The sequence below is a fragment of the Punica granatum genome, chromosome 3 (assembly GCF_007655135.1).
Source record: "Punica granatum isolate Tunisia-2019 chromosome 3, ASM765513v2, whole genome shotgun sequence".
Classification (NCBI taxonomy): domain Eukaryota; kingdom Viridiplantae; phylum Streptophyta; class Magnoliopsida; order Myrtales; family Lythraceae; genus Punica; species Punica granatum.
The window spans coordinates 38,604,437-38,626,180 of NC_045129.1; the positions used below are offsets into that span (position 1 = coordinate 38,604,437).

A 21,744-nucleotide genomic window follows, 5' to 3' on the forward strand; every position below is an offset into this window, starting at 1 on the left:
TTATGAAATAAAAAGCAATCTAGGTGCATCCCTTTGTAACATCTTGAGCTCTTTAAAGTGATTAATCTGATAATCGCGCTTTTTGATTTTATTTTTGGATAAGTGCTGCAATTATTTCCATTAATCAAGAACATGTATAACAAAAAAATACAACCCTAATCTAGATTACAACACTATTTCACTCACTGTTTGAGACCCAACCCAAGAGCAATGCTAAAATTAGCAATCTTACTCTGTACATGAGGAATAATACAAATCGTTCTGTAAAATTATAATAACTCGTTTGATTTGGCAGATAGATCGACAGTGGTGAAAAATGGGGGGTCTTATTTCAAATAGGCAGTAATTGTAGACGCAAATGAAGGCAGCCGGACTCGAGAAGGATGAAGATTTGAGGAGGCAAGTTGAAAATAAAAATTTGTTCATCCGGAGAATTGAATGAGATCATCCGACACCGCTAATGGGGTTGCGATCCACGCGCTGACCGGGGCGTGGAGGTCTGAAGGGGATGTTGAACATGGAGAGGGTGAAATGAAAAAGTTATTATTATAATTACCGTTGGATCTGGCGGAGGGGGGGAGATTGATGAAAGCGAGGGTTGACTGACACCTGGCACATCATCACTGATCCTTCCCCCCTTTTGTCAACTCGAGGCTTCCCGAGCACCATCCCTTTCATCGTCTCATTATTACTCATTAATCCCCCCACCCCATTAATTACATTACATTTCTAAGTAAAATTAATTATTCATCTGAATTACAATTATTGATTATTAATATCCTTGCGCTAGCTAGTTACCATGATCCTATATATCTCTCGCGTCCACTTAGCCATTTCAAAACCACACCAACATGCATCTCGTATATTAGCAGCATGCTCATTTCAGAGACACTAATCGTCAAAAAGTGTACAAGTTATTAACATTAATTTCATTTGAGTACGATTTCAAGGGGCTCAATTCATTTGGGTATACTTATAAAAAAAAATCATTTGGGTATTAACTTCAAGGGGGCATTTGGATTGACAGAAGGTTCAGATTTTCTCATAAACACACACACTTTTCATCGTAGATTAAGATATTTGGTGGGAACATTTTTTCTTGTGATTGTTTTTTTCCAAGGATTTTTTTTTGATTGTGTGCTTACAATTTCAACCTTATAAAAAGAAAAATACAAATTCGAGTTTCGAAAAGCGCACTTACTGGGATGAATAATTACTTTTATTGCTCAATCTCCCAGTGTTGTGATACCAATACATCTCAAGTTAAATTTTTACGTTCATAGTTAGGAAACATTTTACAATTGCGTTGCTCGGTACCATGAGATTACATCCATGAACCCACATCTTAATGTTGTATGATATTATTATTCGTAATTCTAGTATTTCAATATAGCTACTAGATGTATTTCTCTATTCATCAAAAAAAAAAAACTAGATGTAATTCTCTATAATCTAACTATACTCGAAAGAAATGCCTAGTAAGGGAAGAAAAAGTTAGGTGAGTTGCATTATTGGACTGGTGATCAAGAGGGGTTTGTAGTGACTTCATCAGCTCGTATAAAATATCGAGCTTCGATTATTAGCTGTGGCGCATGCTGCAAATCCCATAATTAAAATCGTAATTGAATTCGTCCATTTATTAATCGATCATCCCGTCATCTTCTGCAAGCTTTAAATCCTCTTTTTCTATATGTTGCTGGCTTTACGTGATCTGAAATGAATTGTACTGCCTGTTTTTATTGGGAAATAGTTATTAAGTATTGTGGAAGTTATTAAAGAGAGTTGTTGTGGTGGTGATGGTGGGGTGTTTTATGGTCTCTCATTACACTACAATTACTACAGTGTGGAGGTTTTAGGTAAAACTCTTGACCAATAAGGCTACCATGATATATATATATATCCATCTACTTATACTTCCTATTAACTCCAATATAATTTTTCTACAAATTTCAAAATTAGATTTTTTTTAAAGAAAAATCCTTAATTTTAAATTCCATGACATCATCCTTATAGTTTGAATTATAAAACAAACCGCGTGATTTAAAACCTAAAATATCTTTAGCAGTATTTATGGTTCTAGACCTTTATTTGGCTATAATCAATATCATAGAATCCATTTCATCGAAAAAACCCATCGAGTGATCATTTATATTACTGTATAATTAAAAATTTAGGTTCACAACATCACATCTATGAATTTGAACAAATTTCTTGCTCCTGATGGCATGGCCAAGCTACATGGTGCAACGGGCATTTGACACGAGGCAGGAGGCATATTATCTTCTTCTTTTTTTTGGTGGAATAGGAGGCATATTATCATGAGACAAGCTTTTCTTTGCATCACTGTTATATTTTTTTTTTTCTAAAACCCTAAACGTTATATTATGCATTAAAATTATTTCGAATTACATGCATTAAGTATGTACTTGTAATTGGAGTTCAAAACCCTTTTTCTGATAATTTTTTTGTTTCTTACATGCATTAGATATATATGTAATTTGATGATCGAAGTCCTTTCTTCTATTTTAAGAAAATGCATTACACATATTTCAGATCTTCATCGCGGTACATATTTGATGGAATCAGATGCTTTGATGTTAAGGGTACTATTAGTATTGAATGTCTGTATTGATTGTGTGTTAGAAAGTTGACGTTATCCTATAGAGTGAAAAACTTAAAATTTTGTATTATTTGGTTAAATTAAAACAAATTATGTTGTTTTATGAAAAACTCAAAAAATAGTGTTGTATGGTGTTTTCTCTCCAAACAATTACACATCTTAATCCCCAAATCAATTATTTTAATATATAATGGTTAGAATCCCATGAGCTTAATTAGAAATGCAGACTAATTCCTATTTATGTTGTTAATCTTCCGCAATATGGGTGAGGATTGAAACTCGAATTGATGATTCCAAGAAAGTTCTCATTGGAATTAATAGTTATAATTATATATGCAATTGGCTTGACTAATGTTATATCGAAAACAAATTTAATTAAAGTCTGAAAAGGAACTTAGCTAGGTTATTTAGGAGTATGATAGATGATATATATATATATATAATAAATAAGAGAATGGGAGAAGCTCTCAATTTGTGGGTGTTGATTAAATTAAACTAGAAAGAAGTCCAAATTTTCCACTTACATAATAATATATATTTCTCATTTGAGTATTCAAAGCCATCATCATGTTATATATTATGTATATAAATTGGGTGCAAGTGGAGCATGATGATCAACATGCTTGACTCCATGGCCACTCTATTTTGCCTTTTGTCTTCTTTAACTACCCCTCTATACCTTATTTTTATTTAAATAATAGTAAACAAATAGTATAATATCATTTAATTATATGTGAACACACACAAACATATATATTTTACAATTTGCCTGACAATTTTTAATTCAAACAATCATATCTAAGTTTATATTTTATATGTAAGTCAGTCTCCTTCGTGGAGTCAATGAGTGCCCATATGAAAACAACGGACTCCAATGAATTGCACCATATGATTATTAGTTGCACACTTTAACCAGATCAATACATATATTTTGTATAGATAATCAAGACATGAAAACATCAACACCGTATAATAGATTTAATTTAAATAAAATCTTTGATTAAGGAAATGTTGAGTTGAACAAATTGTTCAAAAGTGATTTTTTTTTTCACCATGTCTCTATTTTATTTTTTTGAGGAATTCAGCGGATATAACAAATATCAAAACTTATTGTACCATTTATTTTGATTTTTTTTTCAACTTCTTACTTTTCACATATGTAAAAACTACTCGATTTTCTTACTAAAAAAAAAAAGAACTACTCCATGAAGTACTCACATTCGTGTAGAGTGTATCGAGATTTCTTGTCTCTCTATAGCATCCTTCTTGTAAATAAGTCGGTGCATAATGCAACATCCACTTCCATTTTTTTTTTAGGGTAGTTATTTTCCTTCTAATTGTGTTGACAAGTTGATAGTCAATGTCGAAAGCATATATTTACATGGTCCACCGAAAAAAGAGAGAGCATATATTTACATGTCTCAGAAAACGAGTAATAGAAAAGAATAAATCCCGTTATGCTTGACTTAATATTTGCCTCTATCTAAATAACTTTTCATTTAGATTAAAACTCTGGCATCTTAAAAATTACTAAGAAAAATCAAACAACATTTCAAAGATCAGAACATCATATTCAAATATAAATCATGAGTTATATTAAAACTCTAATTCGAAAATTTCAAGAAGCAAAATAACGTGATTAATTTATGTATTTATATATGCAATTTGCCAAGCTGGTAGGGATTTGGGAAGATTGAAGAGAATTAAATGATATCTTTTCTTGATAAATAGAGAATTATTATTATCAATATATAGAAAGAGGAATTAAAATAAATTAGTGATGGTGCATAGAATGAAGTAAACGTAAAAGGGATTTTGTATAATAAAAAAAACATAAAATGTTTTGGTCCATCCAAATTGGGCATGTCGTCGCGTGGGATTATTCTCAATCACCTGTTGAATCTCTGGCTTTGTTGGCAACTGCAATTTGTTTTTGTTTGACTTATAGTGCTGTCCGCCTCAGCGTTTATCATTATTATATTCTTCTCTTCATTACTTCAAATCTTGTTTATTAAATTGGTAAAATACGATTTATTTGTCAAAGAAAAGAAAAGAAAACGATACGTCCCTATATACATGCACACGCGCAATATATAAACAGTAAACTTGCGTAACATAAAGAAGTTATCGAATATTAAAAAAAAATCGAGAAAAAGACCTTGTTAATTTCCTTGGACAATTCAAAGTCTTTTCCCACGTATAATTTGAGATCATCTTAAATATATTTAATCATCTGTCAAGCAATGTAAAATTTTTTTTTGTTTTAAATTTTTTTACTAAACATATATCGAAAAAATATCTTTTCATCGACTTGCTTCATGTAACTACTAGACCCGACCGAGGTCGGATAAAAAATTAAATTGCGAGGTCGCTGTATCACTTGGATTATCGTGAGAATTATCTTAATTCATACAAGATAAAAAGGAAAGATAATGGTGGAAGTGTTATGTCAAGCTAAAGATATTTTTATGGGGGCGAATATTACAATAGAATATCAATTGTCAGCCATCGAGCAAACAACAAACTACAACGTTTGACTGAGATTGGTTAATACACAGCCCTAATTCATCAATTCACATGGTATTTGTCAATGGCAGTCACCCCCACCACCACTACAACTATTTTATCCACTTGGAATTCCCACACTGTAACATCGATCAGCAGGAAGAAGTTGTCCAGTAGATCCCCGTGAATTACCGGATATTTTCATGGGTAGTTGTCTGGTTTAATAATTAAGAAATCTTGGGGAAATAAATGATAATTAATAATAGATAAGAAAGGAAAATTAAAAATTAAAAATTAGAAAAGGAAAAGAATTGATTAATAAAATGTATTTACATTAATTTGAATAATAAAAATATTTTCTAACCATTGTACAAATTTGAATAAGAAAAAGAAAATTGCTTAGAAAAGTCATTTCATTTCTATATAAGTAAACTTCTTCTTTTTTTTGTAGTTCTTTACTATTTAGCAAATTTTGAAAAATTGAAAAAAAAATTCTTCAAAAAGTAAATAAAGCAATAAACCCTTCAATTATAATTTGAGAATGTATATTTCAAAAGAAAAGATATTATCTCATTAATAATGAGTTGCCCTCTAGCTATTTTCGAAGAATTGGTCTCTCCCTCCGAATTCCCGACCTAATACGCTGATGCCAAGTTTTTCTTTATTTCCCAATTCACATGAATAGTCGGGTGAGCGTATTTTTGGGATGAATTGGACCGCATCAAAATGTCAGCTCTCTGACCAAACTAAACACGGTCATTTTCTGACTTAAAATTTCCCATAACGTAACCAACCTCAAAAACTAAAATTAAAAGAAAAGCTGACTTTTTTTCTGGTGAAAATTACTTATTTATTTTTCTTTTCTTTTTTTGGTCAGTTGTTATATACATGCAGATTATCAATATCGAACAAAAAGGTCTTTCATTCTAGCAATAATGGTTAGAAAAAATCAATAAAAGTTTTCCTTGCCCAACTCACGGCCTAATGCCGATATATTGATAATAAGCTCATTCTGTATATGTTGGTGTGTAAATAAAGGATGTGATTTAGCAGGACCATGGAAAAATATTTCGTATTTGATACGAGTCGAGAACATTTCAATGGGGAAGTTAACTATTTTTTTCAAAGGTTCCAAATTTATCGAATGCGATCAGGGGAGAGAGAACTGAGAGCTGCTTTTTTTGCTTTACTGTGGCAGGAAACTATTCCTTTTTTTTTTCTTTTTTTTTTCAAAGGACTACTTTAAATTTCGTGATCTTTTAGGAACTGAAATTTTCAGTCAAACATTAATTGTTGGAAGCAAATGCAAAGTCCAAATACCCTCCCAAGGGAGGATTGACTATCTATGGCATTCAAATTTCTACAGCAATCGCATCGCATGGACGAAAATTCGACATGTGTTTTTCCGAAACTGACATTTTATCACACACCTAATTTACTGGCTGATCAGGTCATCGAGGGACCGCTACTCCACCCTGGAAATCCTTCGTAGCCGAAGATAGGAAGCATCGGCATAGTTGGAAATCATCCAAATTTGCCAATTGAATCAAGAGTAACATAAGATCTTTATAATGGACCATTTGATAACCTAAGAGGCCTCAGTGGGCCTAAATATTAGAATTCAGTGGCCCCGTCAGCCCAATCTTGCGATGGGCTATGGGATCTCTTAAGGCCCTTTTCTTCTGCTTCTCGGGAGAGGCTCACAAACCTGATCAAGTCAACAGATGTAATTAACCATTTGAATGTCATTATTAGTATTCATTATATATCATCCTAAAAATCAACCTTAAAATCCTCCTAATTTGAAATTCCACTCAAAACTAGCACGACTTATAATTTACTCAATATCTAAGGACTATTCAACTGATGTGAGTATTTTTTTTTTATCTAGTATATTTCTTATATTAGGATGGTCGGCCAGCGTGCTGACTTGGACTCTACCTAATGTATTAAACTCCTTTGTTTGGTTGAATGAAGAACATATATAGAGCTTGAAGTCATCAAGTAGATTGATGTCTTTCAGGACGGGCTTAAGTGCAGAGAGGCCATGAAGAATTCTACCAAGCCATTTGGATGATGAACTCATAGCCATGGAAGAGGAAGAGATGCTCTGAGGACTCTTCCACTCGACGGTAAAGCGGACAGAAGGAGAGGGTCTACTGCGGAATGCTGGAATGTCCATCACTGATAAAATTCGAAGGTACAGCCCCCGAAGGGACCCTCGAGTCCACAGTAGCGACTCAAGCAACTTCACCTCCCTGACAGCCTTCTGTTTCCTAGGTTCGACCTGAGTTTCCACAGGAAGGTTTGGTCTGGTGAGGAAGCTACCCTTTGCATTTGGAGTCCAAATCACCGACTCTGGGATCGCTGACTCAGAGATTTTGTGAGGCAACCAATTTGCTGCGATGATTCAAAAAAAAAGGGGGGCATGATGAGTTTTGCTGAAAAGGATGTTCAACATTAAGGAAACCCATATGCAACATTCTGCATGAAAGTTTCCGATCCGTGACAAGAAGGGCATGGTAGGTTTAATGTAGTAGCTAGGTGGCTGAACTTACATGTACACCAAGGAGTGTACGCGGCATCCCGCAGCACCATTGGCGGATCCATACCATCCCACAACTCCAATTGGCGCAACCTATTTAGCAACGGAAGCGAAGCCTCTTCTTGAATACATTCCTCCCTCAAGTTGCCAGAGGCAAATTTATAGACTCCCTTTGCAATAAACCCCCTAATCCCACCGTGAAATTGTCGATAAAATAGATGAAATCGTCTCTGCAGTTTGGAAGGTCAAGGGCAAAACAGGACACGCAAGACTTGAAACTACAGAACAGTACGTTGCCATGCAAATTGTCAACCTCCACTAATCTTTCTGCAGGCTTGTCCAGCTCAAAGACGAGGAAAGGCAGCAAAGCACCACGACGATCCCACCTGACAATGACAAATACTAAAGCACCACATAACTCGGTCAAGAAAATATATACTTGGGGGTATGGTCCTTCTCGTAGCCAAATCTCAATTTTATTCATTGGAGAGCTTAGTAATATTAAAGAAAAAAATATAAATTTTTTTGGCAATAGCTTCGCTTACAAGATTTTCTTTTCTTTAATTTTCTCTACCAAGAAAAGAAGAGAGCTATTGAAACATAAGTGATATATCACATACATGTTGGAATTTAAAAAAAAAAAAAATCTCTCATTTCCTCCGTTGCAAACATTCCCATCCCATACCTGAGCATGCATTTGCAATTTCTATCACCAATCAGCCCATTCTAGTGATGGGCTATGGGATCTATCTGTAAAAGGCCCTTTCTTCTGCTTCATAAACCTGACCAAGTCAATAGGTAGATGCAATTGACCATTTGAATACAGTCATTATCATCAGTTTTAGTTGTCATTATCTTTATGGGCATTTAATTTAATCAGGAGGGTTGATGGTCTAATCATGGACGGGGCCCATGGAGGCCTCCCTTACCTTTGCTTTAGGTTTGGATAGAAGGATTCGGTATCGTTGGAGGAGAGGGCTTGGAGGCACTACAAACCATTCCAAAAGTCTTATTTGGCAAAATTTATAAATGTACTTCGGGGAGGTTGGAACAACTTTAAACACTTCTACATGTCGCAAGTTTTCGTGCATTTCTTTATAAATTTTTTTGACATTTCTATCTCTGAACAAATCCGAAATATCAAAGCAAATCCAGTCGAACCCCTCCAAGTCCTATAATAAACTCTATCCAAACAAGAATTTTAAAATCCCTTAATGCCTCTTCAAAACCTTCCCTTCCTTGACCTTGCATAATCTTTCAATTCTCTCTCCCTCCGAACCCCTTAATAAGGAATATCCAAACATGGCGTGAGGAACCTTTGGTTCGGTGGAAAGTTTGGATTTTCTCCATTAAGTCCGAACCTTGCATCGTATATTACAACTTTTAGTTGAATCTATTGTAATGTTTTCTGGGATTAATAATTGCGCATGCATGCAAAGAAAATGGGTATAGTACAGTGGCTAACACACTCACTTAGTAACCTAGAGGTTCCAGGTTCGATTCTCATCAGTGGGACTACCCGTGCCCATTTATTTAGATTTTCTTTCCATTTTCTTATACTAAGCCATGAGCCTCCCATTATAACCGAAAAAAATAATTACGCATGCGAGAGAGTTTAACATTTCGTTTGGTTTTAAAATTATGTTTTTAAAATTTTAACTCTAACTTTAACTCTAATTACTAAACAATAAAAATTAACAACACATTTTTTTTCCAATTTTTTAACCATTAAAATTAAATTCAATTTTTAATATTAAATTCTCTCAACTATCCATTATTTTTTTCACAATTCAATAACACAATCATTACTTTTTTAACTATTCATTACTTTTTTACACTTTTTCTCATAATTCAACAATATAATCATTATAATCCAATTAAAATCAAAATTTAACTCTACTTAATTCTAAAACTAAACACACCACGTGATATATGGAATTCTTTCATTATGATGAGATTATAATTGTAGAATCTACATTTTCTTTTAGTAAGAATAAATCATAGATCACAATTTATTGACCCAATATACTTATCAAATGCAAAAATGTCACATTTCAACGAGGGGAGATGATTGCACGAACAGATTTTCCTTATCGATTCATATTCTATTGAAACCCCGCTTAGCTCCATGCCAAGGAACCTTTACAAGCTAGAGTCCCGATTTCGTATGTCGAGCATAATTAAGGAACATTCTTTTGTAGACCCTAACCAAGAAGGACTAGGACCAAACCCGGGCACTGCTGCCGGCTCAATGGGCATATTGAAATGAATGGGAATTCAATTCTACTCTGATATATATGTCTCGTTTATTATCCTGCCCTCCCTCAATTATCATTCCATAATTTCCATTGTATCCTTGTAATCATTCCATTCTATCCTTGACCAAGCTGATTCAAATTATCTTTCATTCCAAGGCAAATCTTACGTTTCCATTCTCAAAATTTGCTTGGCATTCTATCCATTCCGAAGATCTTTCAGATGAAACAAGCCTCACATTGTCTCAAGAATGTGCGGGTCCGCCAGGATTGTAGATTCATCTAGCCAATATCGAACCAAAAGCACATAAAATCCAAGTTCGGCATAGAAGATCGGTGCCAGGGAATAACAGGATCACCAACATATATTCAACCATTGTATACAGCAGTTGGATATCTTTCAGTAATCAGTTTAATGAGAAAGTAGAGAAACAAAACCTACCGGTCAATTCCTTCCGTCTCACGATTCACATTGTCCGGAATTTTGGGTCAGTCACAGCTGCTGCAACTGAATCCCCTGCACACGTAGAACCTGACAAGCTGATAGCAATGGCTTCAAAGCCCCCAATTTTCAACCTTTTCACACTACTCAAGATTATTTCACAGGAATTTAATAAATTAGAGAGGTGAAGCAGAAAGATCACAATTCAATGCTAAAGGGAAGATCTTTCTACTGATCAAAGGACAGAACTTGAAAGATCAACGAAGGATCGGGAACAGTGGTGATTGATAACATTGTGAAGAAATTTACATTAATTAGAATGATTTACATTCGGAATCAAAAATTGGCAGCTCATTATTCTAGCAATTGACACAATTCTAAGCTTCCCCCAAAAAGAAAGTAAACAGAAAAGCTTCAAAAAAAAAAAGAAGGAATTTCGGCAGCCCTTTTCTTGCCAAGAATCGAATCCATGGTGTAAGAAAGAAGATGAAGAAGACAAAGAATGAAAACCCAAAAATCAACGAGCACAGCAAAATAAATTGAAGCTAAAAAATTTTAGGCAAGAAGAAGAAGAAACACTTGAAACCTCTCAATTCAGACCAGTAAGTACACTACTATACAGGACCAGCCCAGGATCAGTCTCTGCACGATGTTATCAGCAGCTCCCGTGCTCGACCCTGGCGGCGAAGTCAGGCGGGACGGCGGCCCACCGTCCTCAGGGTAGCTATCCGGTGACAGGGCATCCGGGGGCGCTGCTGTGCTCATCACAGCCCGGCCTGAACTCGTGTTGTCACTAGGGTTCTTACCAAAGAATTCTCTTGGCAGCAGAACCTTGGAGATCCCGAAGATCGCCACGGGGTTCTCGTCGAAGACGGTCTGAGTGACAGATGCGAGGACGATCCCGGTGTCAATCGCAAGGGACCCATTGACCCGGGAGATGTTGAGAGTGAAGCTCCCCGCGCCCATGTCTTCTGTAGCCAGTGTGGGCTGCAGGGGGTTGACCATTGACTCCAGGGAGCCCAGCGGGTAGTAGGAATGCAAGACGTGGTACTTTAGGACCACCGACTTCTTGACGGCCGGCAGGGACTGGAGGCTGTCGGAGGAGGGCAGCTCAGCGAAGGCCATGTCAGTGGGGACGAAGAGGGTGATCCCGGCCCCGCCCTCGTCGGCCTCGAACTCCTCGACAACCCCCGAGGCGGCGAGCATCGAGGCGGCGACATTGAAGTTGTGGCCGTCGATGAGGGCCTTGGTGATGTTGAGGTCCAATGTGGGTCGGGTCTCCGAGGCGGTCAGATCCGACCCATAGGGAACGAGGAGGGAGTTCACGGAGAAGATGCTGAGGTTGTAAGGGACGGTCTTGATGAGGGCGAGGACGGTGGCGTTGGAGGGGGTGAAGGGGGCCGGGGAGCGGACGGAGATGAGGTCGGTGGAGGGGTTGCGCGTGATGTTCACGCTGCCGAAGTTGCTGGTGGCGCGGCCGGTGGTCTGGAAGAGCGTGGTGAGGAGGGACCCGGAGGGAGGGATCTTGAAGAGGTCGGAGGGGGAGATGTACTGGAGGACGATGTGATAGCGGAGGAGGTCGGCGAGGGAGGTGGGGGAGAGGTGGCGCGTGACGTCCACGGACGCGGAGAGATAAGAGTTTGGGACTGCGAGAATGGTGAGGGAGGTCCGGGAAGCCAGATCCGACGGAATGGTGGTGCCGGAGACGAGGGCCGTGAAGGCGGAGAGTTCGGGGTAGGCGGAGAGGACGGCGGTGACGTTGAGGGAGGAGACGGCCACAATGGGAGTGGTCGACGGCAGTGCAAGGAGAAGGAAATAGATGAGAACGGCGATGGCGGGAGTAATTCGGTGAATCGCCATTGTTTTGCCTCCCTCCGGCCGAGGCGATAGCGACGGCCGCGGCGGAGGCGGAGACCCGTACAGTGGTGGGGAGAAGTGAGCTGAGTAGACTAAGACTCGAGAGGGAGGGAGGGAGTGAAGAAGCAAGTCAGAGAGAGGATGTGGGGTGAAGCGGTGATGGATGATGATGATGTGGGAAATGGATGGTCATGATGTGCTGTTGATGCTTTAGGCATGTTCTTCCCCCACTCTACTCTTGTTCATAATCTCGGGATCGCAAACACGATCCGTTATCAGATACTTTCGTCACATCACACCCCACTAATCTATACTAAAAGTGGGTCATTAGAACATCTTAGGTAGAGGTCGATCGGCATAACGTATCTCATAAAAGTAGCATAGGTATGTGTTTAATTTTTATTAGTTAAGTGAAAAACAAACTCAATGATTCGAAGAAAGGTTACGAGTGCGTTTAAATTTAGAGTTGAGTTTTAGTTTTAATTGGTTTGTAATAATTGTATTGTTGAATTATGAGAAAAAGTGTGAAAAAATAATAAATAATTGAGAGAAAGTAATGATTAAGTAATGCTTGTATTGTTGAATTGTGAAAAAGTAATGAATAGTTGAAAGAATTTAATATTAAAAATTAAATTGAATGATTAAAAAAAAAATTAAAAATGAAAAAAAGTAATGAATGTGATGTTGAATTGAAAAGAAGTGGAGTTGAGTTGAGTTAAACAATTTTTAAAACAAACACATTCATATTATAAATCCAACCCAAGTTGTGCATGTATTCATGCAGAGTCCAACATCACATATTTTTCTGCAACGTGATCTTGGAAGGGGACTATGAACAACAAGCAATGGTTCATATTTATTGAAGATATTAGTTTATCATATATATATATATATAGAGAGAGAGAGAGAGATGAAATATTTAAACATAAGACTGCATCAATCAATTAAATTAGTAATATCTTATGATTTTCCAATATTTGATTTAGATTTTATGCTAGTATTATTTGTTTTCTAATTCGGTTGTTTCCAGAGTCTTTACATAGACTCATTATATTCTATTCTATGTATCTGTAATTTAACCTTGTGACCACCGCATTCAATATTTCAATTGTCTCTCTCGTATTATATTTGGTTTTCTTCAACATTTACTTTAGAATAGAACTTTGGGATGGGCTAATAAGTTGGGCCCGTTGTATCTTATTTATTAGTCAGTACTCGAGCCTGATAAGGTCCGATGGGGCCCAACATGTGCAAACTAATTTGTCATGATAGCTTAATACATATGATTATTGTTTGCGTATATTGCACAATATAGCTTAACGTTGACAGATACTCTTAAATCTATCTCAACATCGTTTTTTTACCTGAGGTATTCCAACGTTGCCATCTTTGTTTTACCAACTATCCCGTACCAACAAAGATAATAACGTTAGAATGCCTCAGATAAAAAAAATAACATTGGAATAGATATAATAATATCTATCAACGTTAGGCTATATGGTGCGATAAATCCTTATTGTTTTAGTTTGCTTCATCTTGGTGTCGACACTTAACATCTCAACCTTTCGAGGGCTTAGCTTTAAAAGTCGATCGTTACCGTATAGAGCAAAGTAAAAGGACAGAAAAAAAATAAAAGAACAAGTAATATTATGGATTAGAACAATGTAAAAGAAAGATTCAGGATGAAATTAGAAAAAGCATGAAAAGGTGAAGTACATCGAGTTGTTTTGTCTACTAATTTATTGTGTTACAAGTGCAATATAGTTGTACAAGGTGGTCCCCTCTCCCATTGTCGGAACTCATTGATATTTTGGACCCCAAAGATATAATATTTTGCTGAACTGTACAACTTCTCCCTTTATTTTTCTATAGCTTCCTTTTAACATATAATAAGTAGAATAGATGTGAAAGAAATAAAAAGTACTTTAATATTTATATATATGATATAATTAAGTAAAGTCGGGGGTAGGACAAGAAATTGTCGACAAAGTTTGTTATCAAAATTTCTCGACCGATGATTATATGGTATGATGAAAATATTACTGCACAAATGATGTTGTCAACTTCAGAAATGGTCTCCCGTGAATATAGAGTTTCGATTTTTTTTTTTGTTTTAAAAAGGCCCACCATAATATATATATCTGTGTGTGTGTGTGTGTTATATCCTGCGCAGTTTGCCAAATTCCAATTGAGTGGACCGGATTTTGCATCTGATCTATTATCCTACCTACATGCCACATGTAGTGGGGCCCCATGATACGCTCGTGCTCTATTTTGTAATTAACTCTAAATCGGACTATTTTGAGAATCGACATGTTAATCTCGTCATAGTCAATGGTCGTGGTCGAATTTAAATTTGATCGACTATACAACTTGTCAGTTTCTACATTCGTATGATCAGAATAAAGAAGGAAATGAAGGGAACAATATGGTGCGCTGGTCGGATGTCCAGCAATGACCTTTTGGAGGATATTTCTTGGAGAAATGGAATAAAGAGGTTGCTTCCCCGTTCTTAGAAAGGTTATAAAAGACGACATACTAAAAAATAAACCCGATATTGTCCGTATTGCAATTTCGCACCCGTTGTTTGAATGTTATTATATATTTCATAGGAAATTGGCATGGTTCGGTCAAATTGTGAACACGATAAACTCAAGAAAGTAACTGCTAATCATGTATCTTAATACTGTGTTAGCAGTTTGTTTTGTGACAGATTAGCGGGGTTCCTATTCCTATTGTTTTTTCCTGTACATGTTTATGTAAATGGCACGATAAGTGACTTTCTAAATATGTGATAGATAATTCACGTTGTGAAAACTTTATCTCTTAGTGAGTCGACCCGCCTGACACTAGATTAGTCGCGATTCATCGGCTTTCGGATAGATTTAAAACAAAAAAAGTATAGAGTCCGATTTCAATGGGCGGCAGGCCCAAGTAGATGATGAAGTGGACTTCGGGTTGGGCACTTACTAAGTGGACTTTGGGTTGGGCCCTAATGCAAGAGAGGCCCACGGGTCTAATGGTCGATGGAGGAAGTGTAGATTTGTAGATTCATGATAACCTTTCAATTCCGATGCCGGAGATTGGCAGGAGACAATTGAGGCCATCGTCTCTCTTCGTTAAGAGAGAGAGGGAAGATTTTGCGGGAGTAGTGGCCCAATTGAGATCGCCATTGACCTCACTCGAGTTGAGCGATGGTGGCCAATGGTCTTACTAGGGCGGTGGTAGGCGCTGGCGGTCAACCACTGCCCCTTTCCGTTGTTCATTCCGTTACGAAAGTAGATTTTGAAGATTTGAGACTGAAATCAATGGCAAAATTATCATTTTACTTATATTATTATTCTTATTTGCCCTTAACCCACATCCCGAGTGGGATTAGATGTTTACACCCCTATTCTAACAAACTTGATTGACGATTGCAGGACTCTGTGCCAACAGTTAGATACCATCTTACCCAAGCATACCTACAGGGAAGCTAACAAATGTGCCGATCATCTTGCCAATCTTGGAGCCGAGCTACCGGATTGCCTCGTTATTTTATCTCACCCACCTCCTTCTATTAGGAAGCTTTTATTTGAAGATATTTTGGGATTTTCATCCCCTAGATCTGTAAGCGCTATGCGCATACATGATTAAGTTTTAATGAATCTTCTTATTTCACCAAAAAAAAAGGAAAAAAAGAAATCCCAAGTGCAGTCTACTACCAAACACAGTCTTGCAGTTTTGATAATTCTCCCTTAACTTGTGGTCTTCTCATCTAGAAACTGGGGATATCACATTCTTTCATCAATAGACTATTCAACCACCGATATGTTCTTAGACCTGCCATATCTCATTCTTTTTTTTCCATGTGATTTTCTATCAATTTATATAAATCGGGAGTGATAATCGACTAGACAACAATTGCCAATGATTTCTAAACGCAAACTATATATATTATCCGTTGATTTCCTTGAGGTCTACTGAGTCAGACCCACCACCTTCCCTTTGGTTATATAACAATTAACAATCGAGAGCCTTTCCTGGTCTAACAAAAACCTTTAAATCCTCCCTTTTGTCTCCAAAGGGACAGCCATATGCTGTTTCCATTGAGTGGGTAAGGCAAAGATTTTTTTATTTATAATTATTTATTTTTGAGAAGATTATGCTAAGCCACTACTATATATATATATATATATATTCGGCATCAACCTGATATTTAGAAACTTAATTGGGCCCTGGTTAATCTAGTGGAATCAGATCGGCCCATTAAGGAGTAAAACTATTCTAACATGTACTTTATGCGTTCACAATGACTAGAACCTGAGATCTTGTTTAAGTGAACCAAGCGCCGAATCATATAAATCAACTCATCTCGATTCCTATAGATATATATCTCTCATTAGTCATTGCTGGTTTTTTTCTTTTTTTCCTCGTCACCTATACCAGAAACCTCAAATGGACTATGGATGATAAAGCAAAACCAAAAGAGTAATTCTCTGGACGTGATTTTTTTTTTGCATTTAGAGTCGACTCCAAGATTTTAGAGAGAACTACTGTTAGTAGTAAATTCAGTATTGACTATGTGAGAATGGTATACTGACGCTTCACATCAAGTGCCAAACAACCACCAGACGAGTGAAAATCCGTTTTCTGATGTCAGTCCATGCAATTATTTCCAGCATGGAGCAACTTCAACTTCCCATGTCTTTTATATTTCAGTCAAAGATTATGTGTTCATGATTGTTAGCATAAATAAATGAAAAAGATGATTTGGTCATCTAATTCTATCAGTCGTAACGGTCGAAGAATGATGGGCCATCTAATCTTAGCAGCTTATACGTGATTTTCAACATACACGTCACACTTGTCAGGCTCATACATGGAAGCGATTAATCTTACGAAAATCATATGGATCGTTGCACGTGATAGAACCGTGATGAGAGAGTCGGCGTGTGTGATCTTTGGCACTTAAAAGAGGTTAAAATGCGTAAAAACAACTGGAAATGTCACCATAATGGCAATTTATCTCTAAGAATTCTATCCTTTACACCATAAGAATAATGGAACTTATGTATACATGTTGTACTTCACAAATTACTGGATTTTGCTCATATTAGAAACCCCCAAGCCACCTCTGAGTAGAACGAAATCCAAACCAAACTAAATATTAGTATCAGTTAATAGATTAAGAATCTTACCAAAAAAACCAACTTCCAAGCCGGTCCATCATAATTTTAACTGTCGTGGGTCCCTTTTGCTCTTTTCTATCAAGGGGGCCCGCGGGCTGGGCCGCTACACAACGGCCGGGCGGACTAAAGGGGCCAGCATAACCGCAGCGCGGGAAGCCGGAAGTGGTAGGCGCACCGTGACCCAGTGGTAGGCTGCAGGCCACGTGTGAGGCAGCTTCCTGCACCGGGAGCAGGGGATGAAGACGAACAACGACCTTCCCCTGCCTCCTTCCCTCTTTTCCGTGTACGGTAACGAATCGGAATCAAGTCAACCAATCAAACCAATTTAAGATAATTAAACATTTTGTCTTGTCCGTTGCTCTTCCTTTTATTGCAATTCGGACGCTGTAATCCATTTCATTTCTTGAACTTCTTTGTGCATTCGTCGGTTTGTCGTCCTTGCCGACTACTGTGTTCAGGGTTCGTAGACCTTCCGTTGATGCTCGCCGGCTCAGCAGCAAGAGCATTCCAGTAAGACTAACTTGAGTTCGAATCTTCGCATACTGAAGGTTAGTTCCTTTTAACTGAAAACCCGAATATGGCGTGGAATATGAAAGGCGAAGATTATGAGTTTCGAGGAGCGTAATGCGTGCTATTAATGTGCTGGCTTATTTAGAACAGATTTCGTGCATTAATGTTTGCATTCTGCATTCGTGTGGAAACTTGCCAAGACTTATATGGCAAGCAATTTAGTAGAACTGTTGTTAATGAGCTTTCCTATTTAAGCCGTTTTCGTAGATTCCCAGGCTAGGATTTATCCTCTTGTTGGGTCATATTTTTCCATGTGCTGTCCTGCTCATTTTCTAGCATCCCTGTCCAAAATATCACCATTCAAACTATGGAGTCTTGCGATTACAGCTACTGGTATATTTGCACCCTTCCTTTCGATGAATTTTATAGTTTGTAAATTATTCGTGGTTGTTTCAGGGTTCCACGCCTGGTCTGCTCTGGCGTCAAAGATGCGAATGCTCCTGGAGGAAAGACTATGTTATGATGGCGATTTCGAGGAGATCCCCACGAGCTGCTTTAAGGGCATAGTTGATATTTTCCGGTACAATAAAGCTGCCAGGAGCATCATTCTCCGAAGGAAGCATCAAGGAGGAAGATACTATCCAAGTAAGCATTTCTGGTATCGTTCCTCTGTAGTCAATGAAGAAATATGCTGCATACCGGAACTTTACGGATTGAATTGAATCAGTTAGAATTTATTTAGAGCAGAGGTCTGAAAGTTCAAGTTTTCCTGAGCAATGACCGCGGTAGATATTTAAATCCTCATTAATTTCTTTCACTTTTGTACGCCGGAAATCTTTATGTACATGTAGGCGATGGAACTCCAGACACTATTTCAATCTGCTCGGGGACTGGTGAAGGGCCAGCATTCATGAGCTCCGAACTGGACCCTATAGTGGTAAATTCCTGTTTGGTTAATATAACTTCAAGTTTTTGCAGATTTTTTGTAACGTTGTACATTGGCTGAACGATTGTTGTGATTCTGAAAATTAAGGTGCTAGAGAACCCGACAAAGGCTATTCCCCTCACTGAAACTTCTGTTCCGGCACTCGTAAGTTTTCGGGGTAAAGAAATGAAGTGCGGAAAGAACCAGAAAGATGTTGAATGTTTTGGTGATCCGATCATTATCTTTCCTGAAAGAGACGGCACAACAGAGAACAAGTTGCGGGATCCGAACTCATTCAAGGCCCCTGATGAGATAGGCGGGGACAACACAACATGTCAAGTTTGCGGTTTCACAAATCCGGTGGATAAGAAGTCGGAGAATGAGAAGTTACACGATGCAGAAACTAAAAAGCCAGCGCTTCAGATTCTACAAGATCCGGCCGAGTCTTTGATTACAAAGGCCAAATTTGCTAAATCTGTGACCTTTCCAGCGGTCGACACTACAAACACCAGTTGTTACCGGCTTCCCACACGTAAACACAAAGAAAGTGAGTCTTGGTCCTTCTCCAATACCGTAAAAAGGCTCGTGGAAGAATCTGTTCCAGCTTCTTCCCATTCGCTTGAAAATGATACAAAGCCAGACGCGGTTGACAAAACTAGCAACGCTGTGACAGGTTTGGTGCAGAAGTTAGATCTTTGGGGATGGAACCGATTGATCGTAAAGCGGTTTAACTTTATTAAGCAAAGGCTGAAGCGTGCACTCTCTCCGAGGGACACCAGACCACGGGCGGCATCAAAGGACCTGAGTATTGCGAGAGCTGATTTCCAGGAGGACAGTGACCAGGATCATGAAGGAAGTTCTAATAGGAAGGGGATCGAATCTTATGCAGATTATCGAGGAAGAGATGTTAGGCTTGGACAAAGGTCGAGAACATCCTCTTTGAATGAGTCACTCAAAAAATATGCTCGGCTCTTCGGGAATGGTCTCAACACAGATGCTAAACTGGAATATTCAAGGAGCCTTACATTGAGAAACGAAGAAGGCGTATTTTGCTCTAGTTGGCACGGGAAAAAAATCTTCAGGAGGCGGCTCTCTCTGCCTGATCTTGACTCATTTGATTACCTCTTGGGTGAGTTGGATCATTCAAGTGCAGATACTGAGAGCCACAGTCCTAATAAATCTAATCCGAGGTGCGATGTTGGTGAAGTGGATGAAAACAAAGGATCGGATGCCGTTGAAAGAGCTGAAGGAACTACAACTCCTTTTGTTAATTCTCCCGAAGATTCAGCTAACTTAACGATGAAGAGAGACATTCCAGAGAATGAAGCAGAGAGCACCTCCGGTTCAGAAGTTAACATCGCGCTCAAACAAGAAACCAGATGTTCTAGTATCGAGCCAGCTATGTTGGATTGGGATGCAGGATCCACATATTCCCCGCACTCGGGAGGTAATTTCCGTATCCAAAGGATCTTCTTGATGTGATGATTAACAGTTTAACACCATATATCCTGTCAAGTCCTTCGTCGTGAAATTGTCTTTGGTAGGGAAGAACAAAAACACAGTCTTACCGATTATAAATTGATTGACTGTTTATGCATTAGTACGTTTTTATATTACTGAGGAAGCTGATAGTATGATCTTTACTCTTTATAGGTGCGGGGTTTAATTTGCATGACAATATTAGCTCGACCGAGAACGTTAGAATCCCGAATGTTGATGATGATGCAGAGAACGTCATTCGGAGTTACTACAGGTTAGATAAAAAGGCAGAAGCAAACTTCAACTTCGTGAGAGACTTGCTGGAGCTATCAGGCTTGTTCGACGTAGAGGGCAAATCCCCCACATGGTTTGCAACTAATTATCATCAGCTGAGTCCGTCCTTATTGAAGGACTTGGACATTCTTCCACTCTACGACCTTGACTTATGCAATCGGAAACTTCTCTTCGATTTAGTCAAGGAGTCACTTGTAGAGATTCGCAGGAGATCATCTATTTGCATCCCAAGGGCCTCTCCAAAAGAAAAATATAGGATTCTTGAGGAAGTTTGGAAGAGAGTATACTGGTATCAGAGACTAAGCTCGGGTATGAACCGATCATTGAACGATGTAGTAGCACAAGATATGAAGAGGGGATCGGACATTTGGATGAATGTTACGGTTGATAGCAAATATGTGGGCTTGGAGCTTGAGGATTTGATCTTCGATGAGTTACTGGATGAAGTTTTCGACTAGTTGTTTGGAGAATAGCCAATTTAAAGATCTTGATGTCCTGTATGTGTGCGTATATATATATGCAACTCACAATTTGGTTGACCAAACAGATTGAATACTCGATCGAAAACCGAAAAATGTGCATTGATGAGGATGGAATGCACAAAACGGTTGTGTTTATCCGGTCCAACATTGTCCATAACATGCCAGTAGATATTCTTTAAATTTGCTCGACAAAAGATGAACCGCAATTTTTAAAAGCTGCCATATACGGAAATGTATCGAGACTGCGTTGGCCTCTGAACAACCTTTAACATTCTGAAAAACTGGCACCCTATGATAGTGAGACTCTCCGTGCTTGTCCCGGCTTACTGGTTGCAGCCTACGGGATACGTCAAAGGAACCTAGCTAACATGAGGAAACAGCAGAGATAACATCGCATGTTCTCTGAAAGCAATATGCATTCCTGGGCCAGCAATATATATGTCCATGTCTGGATACTCGATGGGGTAACACGGCATGCCGATGCAGAAATTTGGTTCATCCCGCATGGTGAAGCTTGGAAGTACCGATACGCACTTAACAGTAGGCATTGCAGAAACTCGGTCCGGTTTCATGCCATCTCTTGTTATCTCAAAAACGATAACCATAACAGGTTTGTATTCTGGATATAGTTCGAGCTTCTCTGCTCAAGCAACATCTTA

At 38.2% G+C, this 21,744-nt stretch overlaps 2 protein-coding genes across 2 annotated transcripts; one reads left to right on the forward strand and one right to left on the reverse strand.

Moving 5' to 3' along the window:
* Positions 1-10,633: 10,633 nt before the first annotated feature.
* Positions 10,634-12,489, reverse strand: LOC116199963 (fasciclin-like arabinogalactan protein 4). The gene has a single exon (XM_031530567.1). The coding sequence runs from the start codon at positions 12,225-12,227 to the stop codon at positions 10,962-10,964; it is 1,266 nt and encodes a 421-aa protein (XP_031386427.1). The 5' UTR covers positions 12,228-12,489; the 3' UTR covers positions 10,634-10,961.
* Positions 12,490-17,785: 5,296 nt separating this feature from the next.
* Positions 17,786-21,147, forward strand: LOC116199964 (protein TRM32-like). The gene is made up of 5 exons (XM_031530568.1): positions 17,786-17,943; positions 18,362-18,550; positions 18,757-18,842; positions 18,939-20,277; positions 20,484-21,147. Exons 2-5 carry the CDS (start codon positions 18,394-18,396, stop codon positions 21,059-21,061), a joined length of 2,160 nt encoding a protein of 719 aa, XP_031386428.1. The 5' UTR covers positions 17,786-17,943; positions 18,362-18,393; the 3' UTR covers positions 21,062-21,147.
* The last annotated feature ends 597 nt before the right edge of the window (positions 21,148-21,744 follow it).

What these genes read in the sequence shown, in the direction of transcription:
- LOC116199963 (XM_031530567.1), bottom strand. Translation starts at nt 12,227, where the DNA reads ATGGCGATTCACCGAATTACTCCCGCCATCGCCGTTCTCATCTATTTC.
- LOC116199964 (XM_031530568.1), top strand. Translation starts at nt 18,394, where the DNA reads ATGCGAATGCTCCTGGAGGAAAGACTATGTTATGATGGCGATTTCGAG. An exon ending in AGGAGGAAGATACTATCCAA is followed by an intron (nt 18,551 to 18,756) that starts GTAAGCATTTCT and finishes ATGTACATGTAG; the next exon opens with GCGATGGAACTCCAGACACT. An exon ending in ATATTCCCCGCACTCGGGAG is followed by an intron (nt 20,278 to 20,483) that starts GTAATTTCCGTA and finishes TACTCTTTATAG; the next exon opens with GTGCGGGGTTTAATTTGCAT.